Raw genomic sequence first — 19,401 nt, 5'->3', positions numbered from 1 at the left:
TTGGGCGGAAAATGGATATTCCGCGTTGCCGGATATGTACCCATATTTCCTGCCCTTTCACCGAATCCACTTTCGTCCACTTTGAATCTTCTTGGCAGGAAGATCGGAGGTACATGCTTCGGTACAAAGGTACCTGCCCCTCCAAAAAAGCTACGGAAAGTGCCCCTCCATTTGACTCACTCGAGATTTGCGACGCTGTCATCTTTTCCTTCGTCGCGATCTTCTTTTTAATACGCTGGGTTTTCTGCGAAAGCCCAATTGAAAAACCAATATTGCCTTAAGCCTTTCCCCAACACTCTTAATCGAAGAAACGACCTTTTATACCTCAAATATGGCATCAGAGCTCGAAGCCCCAGCCAAAGAGGTCCCGCCCGCAGCCGACCCAAACGCTCCAGCTCCCGCGCCGTCGAAGCAGTCCGTCGACCCCTGGAATGTGTCGGGTGAAGTTGGTGAAGATGGAAAGGTGAAGGCGATCGACTACAAAAAGCTCGTGGAGGAGTTTGGTACCAAGTTAATCGACAATGAGATGCTGGAACGATTCGAGCGAGTGACTGGCCACAAACCGCATCGATTCATGCGACGGCAGATCGTCTTCAGCGAACGAGATCTCGGCATCATACTAGATCGATACGAGAAGGTATTAAATTAAGATGGTCAATTATATATGTGCTATATCTAAATCGCAATTCTTAGGGCGAACCCTTCTTCCTGTATACTGGACGTGGTCCCAGCAGTGACAGTATGCACATCGGACACACCCAGATCTTCGACTTTTGCAAGTTAGTCTATTTCCCAGGTTAATGATATATATATCGTTCTCAGTCGACAGGGAAACTAAGATCGTTTATCTAGGTGGTTACAAGACGTCTTTGACGTACCCCTAGTCATCATGCTTACAGACGGTTCGTATCTTGCTATCCCCCTACTTGGGGGGTCTTGGCTGACCACAGCGATAAATAGATGAGAAGTTCCTCTTCTCCGAAAAGAGAACCGTCGAAGAAGTAATAGGTTATTCGCGAACGAATTGTCAGGATATCATTGCTATAGGCTTCGATCCTAATAAGACATTCATCTTCTCCGACTATGAGTTCATGGGTGGAGCGTTCTACCGAAATGTCACTCGATTCGCGAAACTCGTCACATACAACACTGCAAAGGCTACTTTTGGCTTCGACGAAAGGTGAATCTCCATCCTCCTCTTTCTTGGACATTTGCGACCTGTTCGTTGGCACGTGATGGCTATAAACTAACACTTACATAGCTCAAATATTGGCAAGATTCACTTCACCAGCATACAGGGTGCCACCGCATTTGCAACTACATTCCCGCACATCTTTGGTGAAGATGAGAAGAAGACGGCCGCTATCCCGTGCCTAATCCCCTGTGCCATTGATCAAGATCCTTACTTCCGCTTGACACGAGACTGCGCTGCTAAGCTGCGATATGCTAAACCCTCCTTAATTCACTCCCGCTTCCTCGACGCACTCCAAGGTCCTGGTTCCAAGATGTCTGCCAGTATTGATTCTTCCGCCATTTTCATGAAAGATACCCCCAAACAGATTAAAGATAAGGTCAACAAGTACGCCTTCTCTGGCGGCCAAGTAAGCGCAGAGGAGCAAAGAGAGAAGGGTGGAAATCCCGACGTAGATGTCTCATACCAATACTTACAGTTCTTTATGGAAGACGATGAGGTACGTTATTGAATTGACTCATTTGCGCTACTAGTACTAACTTAGTCATAGGAATTGGCGAAAATCGGACAAGACTACCGGGAAGGTAAATTGCTCACTGGAGAAGTACGTATACCTAATTAGCTAGAAGAGTTGGGTCGCTAACTACCATTCCAGCTCAAGGCAATATGCATAAAGTACCTCCAGGAGTACGTCGCGGCGTTCCAGGAGAGGAGAGCAAAGGCAACGGAAGAGACAGTCAAGCTGTACATGTCGGCGCGACCATTGAAGTGGGGAGGAAACTCTAAGGTGCAGAGAATTGTTCCTGTAGTAGAAGCGTCATCGACCAAGCCTGAGGGTGAAGGTGGGGATGGCAAGTTGACCAAGAACCAGCTGAAGAAGATAGAAAAGGAAAAACAGATAGCTGCTAAGAAAGCCGCCAAGGCCGCAGAGAAGGAGGCAGCTAAGACAGCTTCGTGACTCCGTCCACGACGAGAAATAAATATTGAAGGATTACACAGGGCGTCTTTCACTACCGTGACCCTGGTATATGAACTTGGTATTCTCTATAACTGTTTGGTTTGAGGCCTAACCGCTGTGATTGCGGGAGATTTACCCTCCTTACGTTGTCGAGCTAGGTATTCCATTCACAATAGCATTACCTTTAATGCCATCACTAACATCTTCTAGCAATCTATTTACTTGTATTGCGGATTATTGGAATTCTCAACCGAGCGACTCTTTAAAATGCAGGAAATGCCGTGGCTAAGTAAAGCGGCCTCAGTCTATTCGGAGTGCGGCCCGCAATTCCATTTCTGACTATCTGCTGGGAATGGTCCTAGCGGTGGCTAGCTAAAGCCGGTTTTACGAGCACCCTATTGTCGTGATAAGCGCCGAGGTCCTATTGTTAGACTTCTACCATCTATAAGAGACTGTTGGTGCAGGGAATAATTATCATTGAATCCCCCGCCAAGTATGTATGTATAATAGAAGGAGGGTATGTAAAATCCTAACACCGAGTCCCCCGCCTTCGAAATACCCCATCATGCCCAGCAACCAACAACCGGATATATCATACACGTTGGGAAACTGGTATACAATCTTCTAGTCTTCTAAGAGATCCCGAGGCCCAACGTGTAGTGACTAAGAAATAGTGAACAATTAATCGACTTTCCTCTTCCTCATTAGTAGAGTCGCGCTAGGCTCGAAGAACACATTCTCATCTGCAGACAAGGTCCTCGGCACCGTTTTGCCTTCGGGGTACTTAAAGTCGAATTCGGTGATAAATCGGGCAACTAGCAACTTCACCTCGGCGACTCCGAGGAATCTTCCTGGGCAGGCTTGGTTGCCGTATCCGAATGTTAGGTTGTTGTTTACATCAGTAAGTACTGCTTGGTTCCTGTCGTATTGATCCGGATCGGAGTGTCGCTTGCGGTAGGCACGCATAGGATCGAATACTTCTGGGTTGGGGGTGATAGCGGGGTCCATTTGGTGCTCTCCGTTGGCGAATGCGATTCTGCATCCCTTAGGTAAGAATGTGCCATCCCTCAACGTGTAATCCTGTAGCGCTACTCTCTGCGGGCTCACTGGGACTGCTGTTAGAACGGTATTTCCAATTGGAATCAGGGAGATGGGGTTCGCTTACGTAGAATTGGGGGATGAACTCTGAAGCACTCCACTAGAAACGAATCCATCTTCTCTAACTGAGGGTGCCATCGTCTGATGTCGACCTTGGCGTCTTTTCCTGCTTCCTTGGCAACTTCTTCAATTTCTTCCCGTAGCACGGGGAAGAACTCAGGGTGAGCGCAGAGTTCGAATAGGAAGGATGCGGTGTTCGTAGATGTAGTGTGGACACTTGCAAGTGTCATAGCCAGTTGGCGGTTTGACATCTCAGCAAGGTCGGTCTCCTGTTCATTGCCATTGTCCAACATCCAGTCCATGAGTGTGTCTTCCTCTTCGACCGGCTCACCCCTCTCCTTTCTTCGTCGAGCTTCTTGGTGCTTTGCTATCTTAGCAGCTAAGACTTGTTCGGCTTTTGCGCGATGATTCTTCAGTCGATACCTAGCGGGCAGGAATGGCGCGATCACGGATCGCATCCACGTAGGGAACATTCTTAGGACGAAGGCAGTGATGAATGCATCCATCGTGAAGTCGATACAGATCTTGATCCACTCTGGATCGCGACATGCCGGCTCCCCTAGAAAGATTTTCGCCGACATACGGGCAACCAGCATGCGCGTGATCGCTTGAATATCAACCTCTACCCAGTCTAGGGCCGGTTAGCCAGAAGATACGGTAAAAAGCCAATTGTATGACTACTCACCATCAGTTTGGGGCACATCAATATTCCAGCCATAGTCGACTTCCTCTGCGGCGGCTTCTAGGTATTTGGATAGTCTTGGCGCTAACTCGCGTCTGAGAACATGGGCATGGAGATCGGACCGTTCTAAGAAGTGTAGATCGGTCCATTCGTAGAGCATATTCTGTATCGTATTAGCTTTTATAAAGCTCTGGCACATCTGTCCTGGGGAGTATGGGGCCTACATGGCTCGTAGCAATCTTCCCACTCAGAATCGAGGGGGGTATAAGGCGTAGTTCATCAAGATACTTGATCGGGAGGATGTTATAGTCCGTATCGAAGCGACGAAGTAGGAAGGGAATATCTTTAAACTACAATTCTTAGCACTGAACTGAAACGTCGTTCAATCATCTAGTTGTTCGAAAGTAGATACCTTCTTGTATCCACCTGAGATTATGTCTTGTGCCCCGGTCACGAATCTCGACTGCAGTACTAATTTGGGCTCTAAGCTGGATTTCGCTCCGTATACTGGAACATTGGCGATATTGGTGTCCTTTCTTCTAGATACAACCGAGAAGAGCAATAGTGTAACTATTACTGCTCCCGCGATCTGTTCGATACTCGCGGAGCGTGTGAGCTCAACGAGTCGAGTTAAGAAGCCCCCGGTACTCTGTAACGACATCTTGATTGATAGTCTTAGGTATTAAGGTAACTACTCATGAACTATCAAAGACCCGAGAGTCTGGAAAGAAGTCAACGAATCGTGGGCTTTGTGTTGGAAATCACAAAGGTCGTTCGAACTTTCGGGTACCTAAATTATGCGGACATCATTTCGAAGCTTGAGCTCCCATAACAGCTTCCTGCATGGCATTGCCTAGGCACCGATGTCACCTGACTCCCGGGTTACCGTCACCACGTAGCATTGAATATCACCTATCTAGGGAATAAAAAAGGGGATGAAGAGAAAAAGGAAAAGCCTCCGAGTACCCTGATGTCAATTAGCCCCCAACTTGGAATTCTGCATCTATGCGGAGAATCGATGTCGACTAATTGGACATGGGGCACAAGATAGGCGATGGACTTCTTGTTTAAGGTATATCTTGATGATCCATTTCCGTCGATGATACATTTTGGGCTGCATCAGGCAGGCTTCTTTGCCGGCAGTGAGAGCGGAAGCCAATCTAGGATTGTCGGCCCTTCTGAAATCAGAATGTATAAGTTATCGAATGAAACGTCGTCGAAAGTCTCCAAGATACAAGGATTTATAGAAGCGCTTATAAATCTAACCGGTCTCTGGCTAGTCGTAAGATGTAAGTGTATAAGATTGTTGTTATTGGATAGAATGTGGAAGACTTTGGGTATCATTGCGGCTGACGGGGTTAAATGCGAGACCCTGGTTGGAGTACCCTTGACTATGCCCAGAGTAGGTCACCGGAGGATTTTGATTGGTTGACAAAATAAGCGTGGTCTTTTGATTGGCTTATAATTATTTGTCACCTGACTTGTACAACGTAGAGTACGAGTGCTTACGTGTGGCTGCGTGTGGGGTCGTTAGGGGGTCACATGCATGTATCTCTCCATATAAAATCATAAGCAAGTTACATTGAATCTGATATTTCATTTTTCAGAATTGTCAGGGTAAAGGAACCTTTCCGCTCTTCGGGTTCGGATCCGATGAGGAGTTTTGCGTTACAATAAAATTTATTGCACTGGACAGTTAGCACATGGTACGCATGAAGGTCGTTTTTTCGTCTACTACCTTATTATTAAGACGAGAGAACATGGCACCCATGAATTACAACTTCGATAAGTCAGCAACGCAATACGTGGGGTCCATGAAGCCCAGAATCACATGGTTTTACGACATACAGGACCTTCAATACCACCCCAAGAAGTTCTCGTAAATTAGAGACCATTCAAGACCACACAGGAATGAGGGAGCAGCTTAGGTGGTTGGTAATAAGAAAAAAAAAAAGCCACTCATGACATGATCAACCCTCCCAATTATTTCACACCCGCCTTGCTTAGCATTTGCTCCAGCAACTTGGTCGCCTCGAATGTATCCACAAATTCCTGGATTTGAGTGACTCGGGTTCCATCTTCCGTGAAACTCAGGTCCCACAGCAATTCGACCTGGTTCTGGGCTCCACTGGGGGTGGTAATAGTCTGTTCGCTCCATATCACAGCCCTACGCTCGGTTGTATCAATTACAGTCCTAGTGATTTTCTGCGATACGTCTTGCATGGTTTGTAGCTCGATCTTCATCTGAGCTTCGTAGTCGGCATTTGTGATTTGAGCTTTGAAGAACTGCGGGTACCGCTCAACAAATGAACGAGGTCGATAAATTCGAACGCAGTCGTCTGCCAAGACGGCCGAGAATAGCGAAGAGTCCTTCTTCTTCACAGCAAGTGTGTTGTTCTCTACGAATGCGTCGATGGTTTTCTGTAAGACCGCTCGGAGATCAGCCATGGCGAATCGAGTGATTTTGTTGTATTGGTCTGTGGAGATCGTGGCTTATGAAATGACGTCGGATCTAGAATCACAGTCTCGATTTGGCTGATTGAGTGGACCTTGTCTTGACTGGAAATGACAGGGACTTAGTATCGACAGCGGGGAGAACATTACCTAGTATACGCACCTTGAAAATAAGAGTGACAATCAAACCCAAGTTCCTAAATGAAGTAAAAACGTTGAGTTGTCTGTATAAAAATAAAAGGTAAAGTTGTATGTTAACAATAGGCAGGATTGGTAATACTATACTCCTACACTCCTGGGTAATTTCGGTGCCGAGTTGGACTTGGAGTTTGGGGTTCAAATAGTATTAAACCATACCGGATGGAATCACAGTAAGCAAGAGGATATAATTCTTTTAAGCCATGTTAGATCCCTTTCTTCATGCTTGTTAAGGCTATGGAGCGACCTGGGTATAACGATTTCAGCGTTGAGATATCCAGATATCCCCATCCAACGATGCCAAGTTTTTACCAAAAGGAAAGTAATATTCAAATCTTCTCCAAACGGTTCCAACATTTGCATTTCATCCCTACCAACACTTCGAAATACGAATTTACGAGTGTAGACCGAGGTACATAAAACATACTATCGTTAAATGATGTATCGATATGATTATTAATATATAAATAAATGATACTACCTAGACAAATAATAAAACCTACCTAACATGACATGACACGCAGTAGTATGGAAGGATTATGCAGTCAGCCGGCAGGCAAATCGGGCATTGGCTTTCAGTATAGTGTGTAGTGGCAATGCTATGGCAAGCCTTAATTGATCATCACTGCCCTCGCACTCGCCCTCCTTCAGATTTGACGGTCTTAATTTCTTATACCATCAAACCATCTCTGTCTTTGCCCTCTTCGGAATGATGAGGTATGCTGCCAAAGGATGATATTCGACTAGGCATGGTCAAACCTGTCGAATGTAGTTACATCGAAATGTTCTCGTAGGGGATCGTCAGGTATTTAGGGGTTTTTTTGTAGCAATCCTATCGTATGGTAGCGAAGCTGGATTCACCGCCCAGCCAATGTCACCCACCATAATAGGCTCCCCTGTATAATTCTAGTTAGACTCATTATTGATGCCGTCAGCAAGAGTCTTTGAAAACATTAATCTTCCTCCGGCCATTTTCGCAGATTTCCTTAGCGTCTGACTTGTTCATTCATTACTTCTACTCGTCGGAAGAGAGTGTTGTCAGTATCGCTCGGGTTTCTAGTTAATCATGTCGTCGTCGACGCCGATTACGATACAGGCGGCCGAGGGCGTTGGCATCACATTAATTGTCTTAGCCACAGCGCTTGTTAGCGCTCGGTGCTTTACCAATTATAGCGCAACGAACGGCAAACTGACCACCGACGACTGTGCGTTTTCTCCCCAACAACCGTGCGACATTTGACTAACGTACTCAAGACACTTCCATCGTCGGGTTGTGCTTTTTGATCGCGACATTTGCAGTTAATGATGTCCTCACACGGAGTAAGGAACTGGCATGGCTATTGAACATTCGCGCAGTAATCTAATATCGCATTAGTACTCACGGGACCTGTTGAATCCATTGATTTGGTATATCTTCAGAAGGTAGATGCCAACTATGTTTCTTGGCTGCTAACTTTCTATGCTAACGAGATGTCCCCGTAGCTATCCGTCGTGATTATCATCTTGGTCCAAGCTACATTATGGTTTTCGAAAGCGCCCATTCTTTTCCTCTATCTCAAACTTTTCGGCATCCACCGCTGGCTTCGGTACATATCATGGTTGACTCTACTTATTTCCGCGATGGTGTATATCGCCGGCTTGATTTTCACGCTCGTGCGATGCCCTATCGACCCCAGTAACGCCACATTCCCCGCGTACCAAGTTTGCGCCCACTCAAACACACTGACCGGTGTGATCTCCGGCTTTGTTTCGGTGGTTGTTGACGGAATTATGTTCTCACTGCCAATTCCTATTATTATTGGCCTCAACCTCAAATTATCTAAGAAGATTGGTCTGGGTCTGACATTCTTCTCCGGTATTCTGTACGTCGCCCGGAAGCTGTTACGAGGAATAAGAACTGACGGTTATTTACTAGGGGTATTGTTGCTTCAGTGGTTGCTCTGTACTACAAGTGGCAAGCTCTATACGGAAATGGTACCCAATTTATCGTGCCAGTTTTCTGTTTGTGGGTTTCTTCCGTCACTCATTATTAATCCATAATTATACTAACCTCTGAACCTAGCACTATTGAAGGTGCAGTGGCCATTCTAGTAGGATGCGCCCCCGCGGTCAAAACTTTCTGGAGTCGTTACGTTTCGCGTTCGAAAGCGGATAAGAGCCAGGGCTCCGCATCTTCATATTCATTCCGCGGTGGGAGCAGCAGTTACAAGGCCGGTAGAGTTCCGCGCAGCACCACCTGGGAAGGCAGTGATGAGCACATCAACCGGGCCACCCCCAGCTCCTACATCAGGATGGAGACCCCTCAAGGCCGATAAGCGGCCTTTGTTACGATATTTATGATTAATTAGCAACATGTATTATAACTTGGAAAATACCCATCGAATATAGGAAGCGTACTGGAACATATGGAATGTATTCTGCTTCCTCATGAGCGTCATAAGCAATACAAACTAGTTAAAAGCACCTGAGAAGAAATAGGGTCGTCTATTTGCATGGTTGCATTAGTTTCTTTGCGGTAAATTTTTGAAGATCTTTAATTTAACGCGAAGAGGCATCTCATAACAGAAAAGCTAGCGACTCAAGTCCCATAAGAATTTCGCCCCTCTCGTATATCCATGGTATGTATATACGAAATTTGCATTAGATTTAGATGATTGTTAACCCCACTCTCCAGCGAGAGTAGCAAGTTAAGCGCTGTGTCTACTCCTATCGCGTCTGATTTGATGCACTATATAGTAACCCACCATCGGAATGCTCTTTACATGGGCCAGTCTTCAACGTTGTTGGTCACTATATTCTACTAAAAAAATCATGGTATTCTAAACTCTTGAATTGTAGATCCTCGTGGTTCTATACGACTGCGACATTGCAGAGACTGGTGTCTTTACTGCCAAGCCTTCTATGAGACTGTAATTTTATTTCGACAAGAAAAAAAGGTGACGTTGACCGGATAAGGTAGGACCCATCTTATATGCTATGAAATCGAAGCATACAGGGCTTCTCAAGTCGATCTCAGAGATAGCCTAAATCATTGGCCTAGTGTGGTGGGTTAGAAGAAAAAGTCCCGTGTCCCGCGGTGGAGGCGAGGAGAGAGGGGGGACCCAAAGACTAGGAACGGGCTTTGATCTGGTCAATGCCCCTAATTTGTTAAGGGTAATCAAACCACGAACACGATCATAGAAAATATATCTTCTTTTGTCGCCTCCCTATCCTTGAAGGATTCGCCGAACATGCGCGTCGTTGTGAATAGAGTTACACAAACCGTATGCCGTGTCTCCGGGCTGCCTTGTAGGTGTTCGTTGCCCCCGCATAATAAACGTGATCATTCCGACCCATGTGAAGGGATGGGACGAACAGAAGGGATTCCGAATAAGGCAGGGTAGCATCGGTCCTACCCTAACCTCACATCCGCCCTCCTTACCATTCTACGCGCCATAAATTCACATCCAGGGGTTACGAGTGCTGTTGGGATATAGATGTTACCGTGGAATGGCTTCAATAAGGATCTTACCAAAGACGAATATTCTAATGATTTCTAGTGTCATGGTCAAGGGGTCAAGTGGTTGCCAAGGGGTGGTTGGAAAGAACAACCCCGTCACTGGGCCTCCGGGACTTGGCTTTAGCGCTTACATCATTCCGACTGCGAAATGGTGCATATCTTCGTGTGAGCGGGAGCGGATCTCGGCTGGGACGGTGATGTGACTCCTTTGAGAAAGCAGCTTATGGCTGGAAAAGGCACCCGGATAACGTATTCTTTACTGCAGCTTTATAGACATTTTAGGTTATAGGGAAAGTGACTTGCATCTCACGAACATGATATGATGATATCATGTAGGCCCGTTTCACTGCTTTTGGGGGCGGTTATTCTACGTTGATAATCTCTCGAGTTAAAATGTCAAGGTAGTTTCTATATCGAGTTATTCATATACCAATACGGCATAGTAAAAATGGGACGAGATCCACAATCGAACAGGGCCAAGAGAGGAAAGAATACAATATTAATTCAGCGAAGTACTGTACTGTTCATGGGGGCTTCTGTTCGTAATGGTGACATGTGGTGATTCATAGTTTAGTGTATATACAGAATCATATATCGACAATTCATTTCTCATGAAAAGCACTATGGCAGCGAACAATACACCCAAATCATATTATCTCAACGGAAATGGAGCTACCGGTATAAGTAGCGAAGACCTAGATGGTGCGACAAGGTCTCTGCTTCAGAATACCGTAGATAGTAGTGACCAAGTCTTCGGGTTTGGGTCAATGAGCTGCTCGATATATGACACAGCATGGGTCTCATTGGTGACCAAGATTATCGACGGGAAACAGCAATGGCTCTTCCCCGAATGTTTTGATTTTCTACTCCACACTCAAGGGGAAGATGGAAGTTGGGGGAAAACTGCATCACAGATTGATGGCATCTTGAGTACCGGGGCGTCATTACTGTCGCTCTTACGACATCGAGCCGAGCCGCTACAACTTGAGAACCTTGATATACGGGATACTAGCAGCCGCATATCAAGAGCAGTCGATTCTCTAGGTTCTCAGTTGCAATCTTGGTCTATTACCTCTACAGTCCACGTAGGCTTTGAGGTTATAGTTCCAACTCTTCTTGACCTCCTCTCCGAGGAAGACCCCTCTATTCGGGTTGACTTCGATGGTTTCAAAGATTTAATGAAAATTAGCGCGAAGAAATTGTGCCTGTTCAAACCAGAATATCTCTATGGTGACATACGATCGACCATATTCCATTCCCTCGAGGCGTTCATCGGAAAGGTGGACTTCGACAGAATAACTCATCATACAACGTCAGGATCGATGATGGGGTCACCGTCATCTACTGCAGCATATTTAATGAACGCATCCCGTTGGGATGATAAGGCGGAGATGTATCTCAGGCATGTCGTCGGACAAGCCGCCGGCAAGGGGAGTGGTGGCGTCCCCAGCGCATATCCTTCTACGTACTTTGAATACAGCTGGGTTAGTATTTAAGATTGCTCCTCCACGGTTTCCAACCCTAACCGTCTTTAGATTCTCTCCACGCTGCTAACGTCTGGGTTTTCGCCCTCTGACCTCGACGGCCCTGGCCTGCAAAAGATGACGGAAGTCCTTTCTCAAGCTCTAGAAAATGAAGGAGGGACTATCGGTTTCGGTATAGTCGTGCAACCTCTTCTATATAGGGATGTTTGAATTAACATTATCTCCAGCCCCCTTTTTTATGGCTGATGTGGACGATACGGCGAAAGCAATATTGTCTCTGAAAAAACTTGGGAGAAACGCTAGCGCAGCGAAAATGATTGAGAGATTTGAGACGAAATCTCACTTCAAGACGTATCCGTCTGAAAGAGACCCAAGTTTCAGTGCCAATTGCAACGTTCTATTGGCACTACTTCACCAGGATGTACCGCGGGACTTTTCAACCCAAATAGCCAGCATTATTGAATTTTTGTGCAACTACTGGTGGTCAGCACCCAGCAATATTAAGGACAAATGGGTATGTTCTCCGTATAATCATTCAATTTATATAAGCTAAGAAAGGTTTATAGAACCTCTCCCATTTATACCCCAGACTTCTTTTCGTAGAAGCGGTTACGAGATTCGTATATTTGATTGAAAAGGGGGAACTTCCCGCGCTGGAAGATCAAACAATGCAGTCTAAAGTTGCCGTTTGCTTGTATCAGGCGTGTTATAGGACACTCCTAGAACAATTTGATGATGGCTCTTGGAATAATTCTATTGAAGAGACTGCTTACGGAACTCTTATACTTTCCGAGGCGCGACGGCTAGTGCTTTTCGTGGATTTCGAAGAAAAGTTCTCTTCAGCTATCGATCGCTCAGTAGCATTCTTGCAGACCTCAAACAGCCCCCCAGAATTTCTATGGATCGAGAAAGTCAGCTACAGATCTCCAGTATTGACCGAGACTTATAAACTGGCTGCTCTTAGGGCGGCTACTATTCGGCCGGAAGCCTACATAGGTTCGAGTTTACGCCAAGACACATCAGTCATACCAAAATTCGCGAAATTCCTTCTCATGACTCCCATATTCAAGGGGACTCCTGAGTGGGAAGTGTCTGCGTCGATGGTGGAGGGTACATTATTTCGTCCCATTGTCCGCGCTCTCAGGTTAAGCGTATTCACGAGAAAAGGAGTGGAAGAAGACAAGTATTTTGATGTCATTCCACTGGCATGGCCGTCCATGAGTAATTGCAAGCGGATATTTGCCCCACCCTTCTTCTTGTTTGAAGGAATGATGGCTGCGCTCTTGAATTACCAAGTCGATGAGTTCATGGAGGCGGTAGCAGATATCAATTATGCCAACCATGTTCCGGAGCTCCGAAAACTTATCGACGACGTGATTGACTCCATTAGTGACGAGGCTTCGCGTGAAGCGTCTGCGACTAACGGTACTAACGGTACTAACGGATTGACAAACGGGTCCGGGGCAATTAAGGAGATTGATGGCCACCATCCTGACATTGGGGAAGCCGAACGCCAGGAAGTTTTGGTACCCTTGCAGAAATTTGTCACCCGCGCCCTCAAGCACCCTGCGATTCTCTCAGCAAGTCCATGGGATCGTAAGAACATGACGTGTGAACTCCGAATTTACCTTCAGACGCATGTTACACAGAACGAGGACAATGCGCTATTGAAGCAAGGTAAATGGACTCAGGGCGTGATGAGAGAACACTTTCTACGATGGGTTAGCACTACCTCGGCGGATCATACATCAGCTACCTATACCTACAGCTTCGTGTGTTGTCTGTTGAGCACTCTACTCGAGGATGGGAAAGACTGCTTTCCTACGACCCAGGAGAAATACTACGGCTACTCGGCGGGCCAGCATCTAGCAGCTATGTGTCGTATGTATAACGATCACGGTTCCGCTATACGGGATCGCGATGAGCTTAACGTGAACTCTATCGACTTTCCTGAGTTTGAACTCCATGATCCTGCGCTAGGAAACAATGACATCGTCACTAGACAAGCTAGTTTGTTCGAAATAGCTCAATATGAGCGTAGCTGTATAGAATATGCGTTCGAAAGGCTAGCAAACCATTCGGCGGATAAGAGGTCGACGGAGGCACAAGCTAGAAAGAGCCGACAGATGGACTTCTGGCGGTTGTTTTATAACGTCACCGACCTTTGGGGTCAGATGTATGTCCTTCGTGATATCGGGAGTCGCTTGACAGTTGGGACGGCGGCAAAGTAAACAAATTGACTTAATTGGATTAAGGCAAATGGATACTTGCTTTTATCTATATGTCGTATCCTTTTTTCATAATAATATCTATTTTCATCCTCGTTAGACCAACATACCCCTATTTTCACCCCTCATTTTACGCCAACGACGGCCATTAGACTATCATGGCACTCAGCAATATTTTGATGAAAGTTTATCGCAGAAATATTGAATTTATTTGGTTCAATTGATAATTGATTAAATGATGCTTCCTAAGTTCCGTCTATATGGGAGTCAGAAATTATTACGATTTAAACTCATCCTATAGTTGCACTTCATTAGTTCTCATGCAACTGAGAACCGTTAAAATCTCACACCAGGGGTCGTCAGCCCGCAATAGATTTTTTCGGTGTATACTATGAGATATGTTTCCTTATAAACGGCAATAACTTTATAACTGTTCGTAGAAGTGAATTCAATTGCATTTCTAACATCTTGGGGTATGAGGTTATGACTGAATACCAAGACATGCTTATTTGAATACCACGGGCTGTCTTCGCCTGCGATCGACTTTCAACTCAAACACATCCAACCTCTGGTAACCGCCCGCAAGGTCGTGATACTGCTTCCCTTCTATACAATCTCCCAGATCAAAGTCAGCATATAAGATACCCTCAGCTTCCTGGAGGAAGTCTTTTTGCTCCTGGGCTGAAGTCTTGGAGTCGATAGTAAATCCAGGGAGTAATGTCCCCGTCGGGTCTAAGAACATAGTTGCGCCTCTCGAAGATTTTTGTAATGCTTGCGATACGACTTTAGGGTTACTAGCCCCAGATGTTATGATTTCAATTGCGTCGGTGCCAAGATACCCTGCGCATAGAATGCCGAAGCATTTAGCTTCAAAGCAATGGGCCGCGGCCCGGGTTCTATTAGCAGCGACATTGTCGTAATTCACGCCACGTGCAACGCTTGAAACCGCGGCTTTGCCGTCGCTGGCGTTTCCATTAGGAATCTCTTCGCCGGGGGTGGGAAGGATGCCCGGTGGGAGCCGCGTAGGCCAAATAGCGGGCCAAGAACTAATATGGATCTGTTCGCCTTGGGCCGTGAAGCTATATAGGGCCAAGGGATTGGTGTTCTCCCCGCAAATGAGGACTCCAATCTTTCCAAATGAGGTGTCGGCTACCTGAAGTCCATGGCCGTCGCCAGGTGCCCAGGTAAGCTTCTCATAGAACGTAGGCATAAGTTTCCGATGGTGAACGAGGATTTCACCGTCCGTGCCGATGAGGAGATTCGAGTTGAATAACGTGGCGCTGCTATAGCGTACCTTTTCGGAAAACCCGAGGTTGACGAGCACACCGAATTGCTTTGCCGTCGCGCGAATCGCGTTCACCTCGTCGCCATCGACGTATATAGACTCTAGCGCCATGCGCTTGAACAGATCATGGTTCTCGGTGGGGGCCCGCAGCGCACTCCATATGGGGAACGCGGGTATATAAGACTCGGGGAATACCACAAGATTGGCTTTGTTCTTTGCAGCCTCTTGAATCAGAGATATTGCCTTCGCTGTCGTCGCCTTTGCGGACAGGAAGACCGGCGAAGCATGACAAGCAGCTATTCGTACCAGGTCACTCATTGTCATATGAATATTGCGGCGGTTTGGGGCAATCAATTTCGACTCGTATCCTTCATGTTTCTTTTACTAATTACGACAAGATTGGCGTTCTAATAACCGACTACCTCGGGCTCTGAGTTCGGCATCCGGGATTTGCTCGCGGATGAAGCCTACACCAAAAATTAGGGGATGAGGGGTCGTCGTATGATTCCGGTTTGTGAAACGGTATCTTTCAACTGAGTCTGCGTATATCCGTTCGAATTAAGTCTATTGCTACCTACGAACCTCGCAGAGCTTCTCCTAGACTATTTTTAGAGCTGCTTATATGTATCTGAGAAAGCATTCGTGGATAAGGGGAATGTAATTGAAAGCGCCGATGAAAAAAAGAGCGGTTCTAGAGGGGTACGCTACAAATACAGGACGTATGACGCTATGTCCCCCTACGGTGGTAGTACATACCTCCCTAAGAATATGGTGGCTAGCTAAGCCAATTATGCACAACCACAACCCCTTTTATTTATAATGGAATAAATCGCCCATACAAAGGATCGAACATATATTCGCATTAATAGGGCCAATACGTAGTTCGGCTGTGGATATATTAGCTGATCAATCTGGCCATTGGTTACCTAGGCAGATATTTAGCACTTCAGTTGACAATTAGGTTGACTGATGGGACCTGTCACCCCTGTCCTCCTACAAGCCTTAGGCTAGTCGGAATTTATACTTTTTCTTGGTTACCGTATTGGTAAACGCCACATAATCTGATTGGTCGTTTCGTTATGGAAAGTTATGCGCTATAGGTACTTAGGTGTTATAATTACAGTGGAATTTAGCTCCCTATGCCCTATATTTACAGCATACCCTTACCTACCTAGGAAAAAATATCGCGCCGTTTAGCAGATACAAGACGACGAAATTCATGAGCGAGGGCACGAAAACATAGGTATAATATTAGGATGCATACCAGGTAAGTACCTAGGTAGGTGAGTCAGTGCCCATGTGGATTAATATTGGGACTCCCATGTTATAATTTGGAACTAACGGAGCAATATCCCTATTTATGGCTAGCGGCCGTTCTAAGTAATCTCAGTTCGGACGGTCATCACAGCTCGCAGCAACTTGAAGAACGTGAAGCTTCTCGCAGAGACGAGAGTTTTTTTTTATCATACCCTTGAACGTAATAGATGCTAGTTCGCAAAGTTCTAATGCTAATAGTAGTCAAATCTCCCTAAAAATACCCTTTTCCTTCTTTTGCCATTGATCTATATCAAATCGTTACTATGCCGTTAAATCCCATTATATCTCGATACCGTCGCACTAAATATATGACATCTAAAGTTTAACGGCGAACCGGGTTCTCATATATTCACCATAGTGGTAGAATAGCCACGGGACCGGCGTAAAAGCGAGGCAGATGAATCCTAACACGCTATTTCCCCAGCCTAGCCCCAGCTTCGCGTACAGTGGCGGCGCAGCAAAAGTGAGGAAAGCTCCGAAGGGGCTTCGGACGATGAGATTCGCGGCCATAGCCGAAGCAGCAGCGTGGGGCCCGAAGGAATCTACCAGGTAAGTCTGCGACGGAAGCATGACGAAAAGTGCACCGAGCCCCACGATGAAAGTTCCGATCTCAGGGACAATCCAATGGATCTTGTAGTACGCAGTCCATCCGTATATAAAGCAACCTATTGGGGTGATAGGCGCAAGGTACTTCATAAGGACGAGTCGTCGTTCGGGCTTTGGAGCGGTTTTACCATCTTTCTGGCCCAGTAACTTATCGCTAGCAATACTGAACAGTGCCAAGCCACATAACATTCCAATGCCGAGACCTAGGTATGCCAGACCTGAAGGACCAAATCAGCGATTTTTATTCTTGGGGTAATTCGTGACTAATGCCGGTGCATAAATGATGATACAGAGCCCCTGAGTCGTCGACGAGAAGGGCTTCGAATGTTTAACTTACCAGCAGAACCAGGGCTGAAGCCATATTGGCCTTCGAATATGCCGGGGAAGGTTGTGAAGAGAAGAAAGATAAGCCCAAATATAACACCGTTATAAAGGGAGAGTAATAATGTGATAGGTGAGAAGATAATCATTTTGATTGGGCGGACAATAGAACGAGTCAACATCTCACGAGGAGTCAATTTCAAGTCCAATTTGGAAACGAGCTTGGTATTTCCAGTCTCCTTGCGAAGACGCTCCGTTTTTCGCTGTAATAAAACTGTAGCGTTGGTCTCTCTTAGGAATACCATGGAAGTAAGACTGAGAGTTCCGGACTTCAATTTTGTTAGAGAGTAACACTAAACATCATCGGAGGATGCAGCACTTACCAAGATAAGAATTATCCAGAATGTCCAACGCCATCCGATATTTTGGGTTACAAAGCCACCTATTATAGGCCCGATACTAAAATAATCAAAAATAAGCTTAAGTGACCAAAATGCCTTTGGATATGAGGATTATCACAAACCTTGGCCCAAGAAGGGGTCCCAAGATATAAGCTGACATAGCTTTTCCTCTGGACTGTTGAAATGTGACGTCTGCAATTGTTCCACCTCCTATTGTCAACGGCCCAGCACACGCGCAGCCAGCAATAAAACGGAAGGCAAGAAACATCCCAACGTTTTTACTGAGCGCACATCCTAGCGTAAAGCTGAAGTAGATAACGTTACATATCTGGTAGATAGCGAAACGTCCATATAATTCGGAAAGTGGCGCAAGAATCACAGGCCCGATCATAAAACCGAGAACGTAGATACTAACTGTGAAAGTAGTGACTGTGGAATTGGTAATGTGGAATTCCTCTGCTAATTGTGCTGCACCGGGAGCGAACATAGTCGCAGCGAGGTTTCTGAGATTTAGCAAGTTAGCTACTAGAAGAGTCGTACGTCCGTTATTCAAATATGAGCTGTGGAGCGTTGAAGGATTCGTTACTTACGCGAAGAGGACGAAAAGACTGACATAGGCGATGTGGAAGACTTTCTTGGGACCTGGCCAGTTTAGAGGGTTATTTGGATCATCGGGACCATCCCAATCGACGATATTAGGATCTATCGTCTGCCCTTCTGATATCTTCTCTCCTTGTTCAACATCCTTTTCTTTATTGTCTCTCGAAAAGTCTAGTGTTGCCGACTCCCGCTCGGAGGAACCATTCCCTTGGTCAGACATATTTGGCAGATGTGAGTTCGATGGGGAAGCGAAAAATAATTTTTCGAGAAAGGAAGGATTTGAGGGGTCCGCCGCTTCTTGAGGGAACGAATTGGGGTTGTATTCGTGATTGGAGAAATATAGGCTAAACCACACCAAAAAGTTGACACTTCGGGGCGTCTATTAAATTAAGAAGATTAGATTTTTTGTAATTATGAATGGAATTTCTGAGTATCAAGAAAAGGAAAGGTATTTGAGATCCTTCAAATACTATGACTCTGAACCATGAAAATTGGCATGATCCGTTGAAGTCCCCGATCACCCGATTATTTCAATATCATGAGACGGTCAATACGGCCCCGGAGTATCGGCGCGGACGGTCGGACAATCAGGGGATCAACACCATTTAACTCCCTAATCACCCTAATCACCAACTACTATCTCCATAATCCCCCGCAAATTACTACCAAATCCTATTTCGCTTTCGCTCTCGTAAATATCATGGCAAAACTTTCTGTGTCGAAAAAAGTTTAATGCTCTGTTTTGCAAGGTACATATGATTTGCACCGTAAATAGTTGCCACTCAACACAACTAATAGCCTCTCATAATTATCAATAGTAAGCGAAGTCACAACTACCGAATAAATATTTAGTACATGGTTTCTCTTAGAAGTATTATCGTAGTCTTTTGCAAAGTAAATATTTGAGTGCCTACCTAGCTTGAAGGTACTGGGGTACTTAAATTGCGGATTGGAGCATCCTTACAAGATCATGTGTTTACATTGAGAGTCAGCCAACACACAGAACCGGTCTCTTTCA

At 45.7% G+C, this 19,401-nt stretch overlaps 7 protein-coding genes across 7 annotated transcripts; 3 read left to right on the top strand and 4 right to left on the bottom strand.

Moving 5' to 3' along the window:
- Positions 1 to 331: 331 nt before the first annotated feature.
- Positions 332 to 2,150, top strand: F4822DRAFT_436533 (tryptophanyl-tRNA synthetase; the record flags this gene model as incomplete). The annotated part of the gene is made up of 7 exons (XM_051462317.1): positions 332 to 637; positions 694 to 779; positions 853 to 902; positions 961 to 1,180; positions 1,262 to 1,691; positions 1,743 to 1,796; positions 1,848 to 2,150. 7 exons carry the CDS (start codon positions 332 to 334, stop codon positions 2,148 to 2,150), a joined length of 1,449 nt encoding a protein of 482 aa, XP_051316664.1.
- A 681-nt stretch (positions 2,151 to 2,831) lies between these two features.
- Positions 2,832 to 3,814, bottom strand: F4822DRAFT_436532 (cytochrome P450; the record flags this gene model as incomplete). Its single annotated transcript, XM_051462316.1, has 2 exons — positions 2,832 to 3,256; positions 3,316 to 3,814. The coding sequence occupies 2 exons, from the start codon at positions 3,812 to 3,814 to the stop codon at positions 2,832 to 2,834; spliced, it is 924 nt and encodes a 307-aa protein (XP_051316663.1).
- Positions 3,815 to 5,584: 1,770 nt separating this feature from the next.
- On the bottom strand, positions 5,585 to 7,037 carry F4822DRAFT_394741 (uncharacterized protein). The gene has a single exon (XM_051457383.1). It carries the CDS (start codon positions 6,436 to 6,438, stop codon positions 5,974 to 5,976), a length of 465 nt encoding a protein of 154 aa, XP_051316662.1. The 5' UTR covers positions 6,439 to 7,037; the 3' UTR covers positions 5,585 to 5,973.
- Positions 7,038 to 7,277: 240 nt separating this feature from the next.
- F4822DRAFT_394736 (uncharacterized protein) lies at positions 7,278 to 9,273 on the top strand. The gene is made up of 6 exons (XM_051457382.1): positions 7,278 to 7,847; positions 7,897 to 7,962; positions 8,018 to 8,064; positions 8,125 to 8,504; positions 8,558 to 8,647; positions 8,705 to 9,273. Exons 1-6 carry the CDS (start codon positions 7,709 to 7,711, stop codon positions 8,955 to 8,957), a joined length of 975 nt encoding a protein of 324 aa, XP_051316661.1. The 5' UTR covers positions 7,278 to 7,708; the 3' UTR covers positions 8,958 to 9,273.
- Positions 9,274 to 10,703: 1,430 nt separating this feature from the next.
- Positions 10,704 to 13,975, top strand: F4822DRAFT_442129 (Ent-kaurene synthase). Its single transcript, XM_051462958.1, has 4 exons — positions 10,704 to 11,625; positions 11,677 to 11,797; positions 11,853 to 12,139; positions 12,192 to 13,975. The coding sequence occupies exons 1-4, from the start codon at positions 10,753 to 10,755 to the stop codon at positions 13,854 to 13,856; spliced, it is 2,946 nt and encodes a 981-aa protein (XP_051316660.1). The 5' UTR covers positions 10,704 to 10,752; the 3' UTR covers positions 13,857 to 13,975.
- A 69-nt stretch (positions 13,976 to 14,044) lies between these two features.
- On the bottom strand, positions 14,045 to 15,946 carry F4822DRAFT_394729 (nitrilase). The gene has a single exon (XM_051457381.1). The coding sequence runs from the start codon at positions 15,460 to 15,462 to the stop codon at positions 14,359 to 14,361; it is 1,104 nt and encodes a 367-aa protein (XP_051316659.1). The 5' UTR covers positions 15,463 to 15,946; the 3' UTR covers positions 14,045 to 14,358.
- A 627-nt stretch (positions 15,947 to 16,573) lies between these two features.
- On the bottom strand, positions 16,574 to 18,863 carry F4822DRAFT_394727 (MFS general substrate transporter). The gene is made up of 5 exons (XM_051457380.1): positions 18,374 to 18,863; positions 17,906 to 18,286; positions 17,766 to 17,841; positions 17,399 to 17,711; positions 16,574 to 17,279 (listed from the first exon to the last, which is right to left on the bottom strand). Exons 1-5 carry the CDS (start codon positions 18,601 to 18,603, stop codon positions 16,771 to 16,773), a joined length of 1,509 nt encoding a protein of 502 aa, XP_051316658.1. The 5' UTR covers positions 18,604 to 18,863; the 3' UTR covers positions 16,574 to 16,770.
- Between the last annotated feature and the right edge of the window lie 538 nt (positions 18,864 to 19,401).

This window comes from Hypoxylon trugodes (assembly GCF_022578975.1).
Source record: "Hypoxylon trugodes strain CBS 135444 unplaced genomic scaffold F4822scaffold_3, whole genome shotgun sequence".
Lineage (NCBI taxonomy): Eukaryota > Fungi > Ascomycota > Sordariomycetes > Xylariales > Hypoxylaceae > Hypoxylon > Hypoxylon trugodes.
Note: the sequence above shows the minus strand (reverse complement) of the source record. Positions and strands in the feature narration are given on the sequence as shown.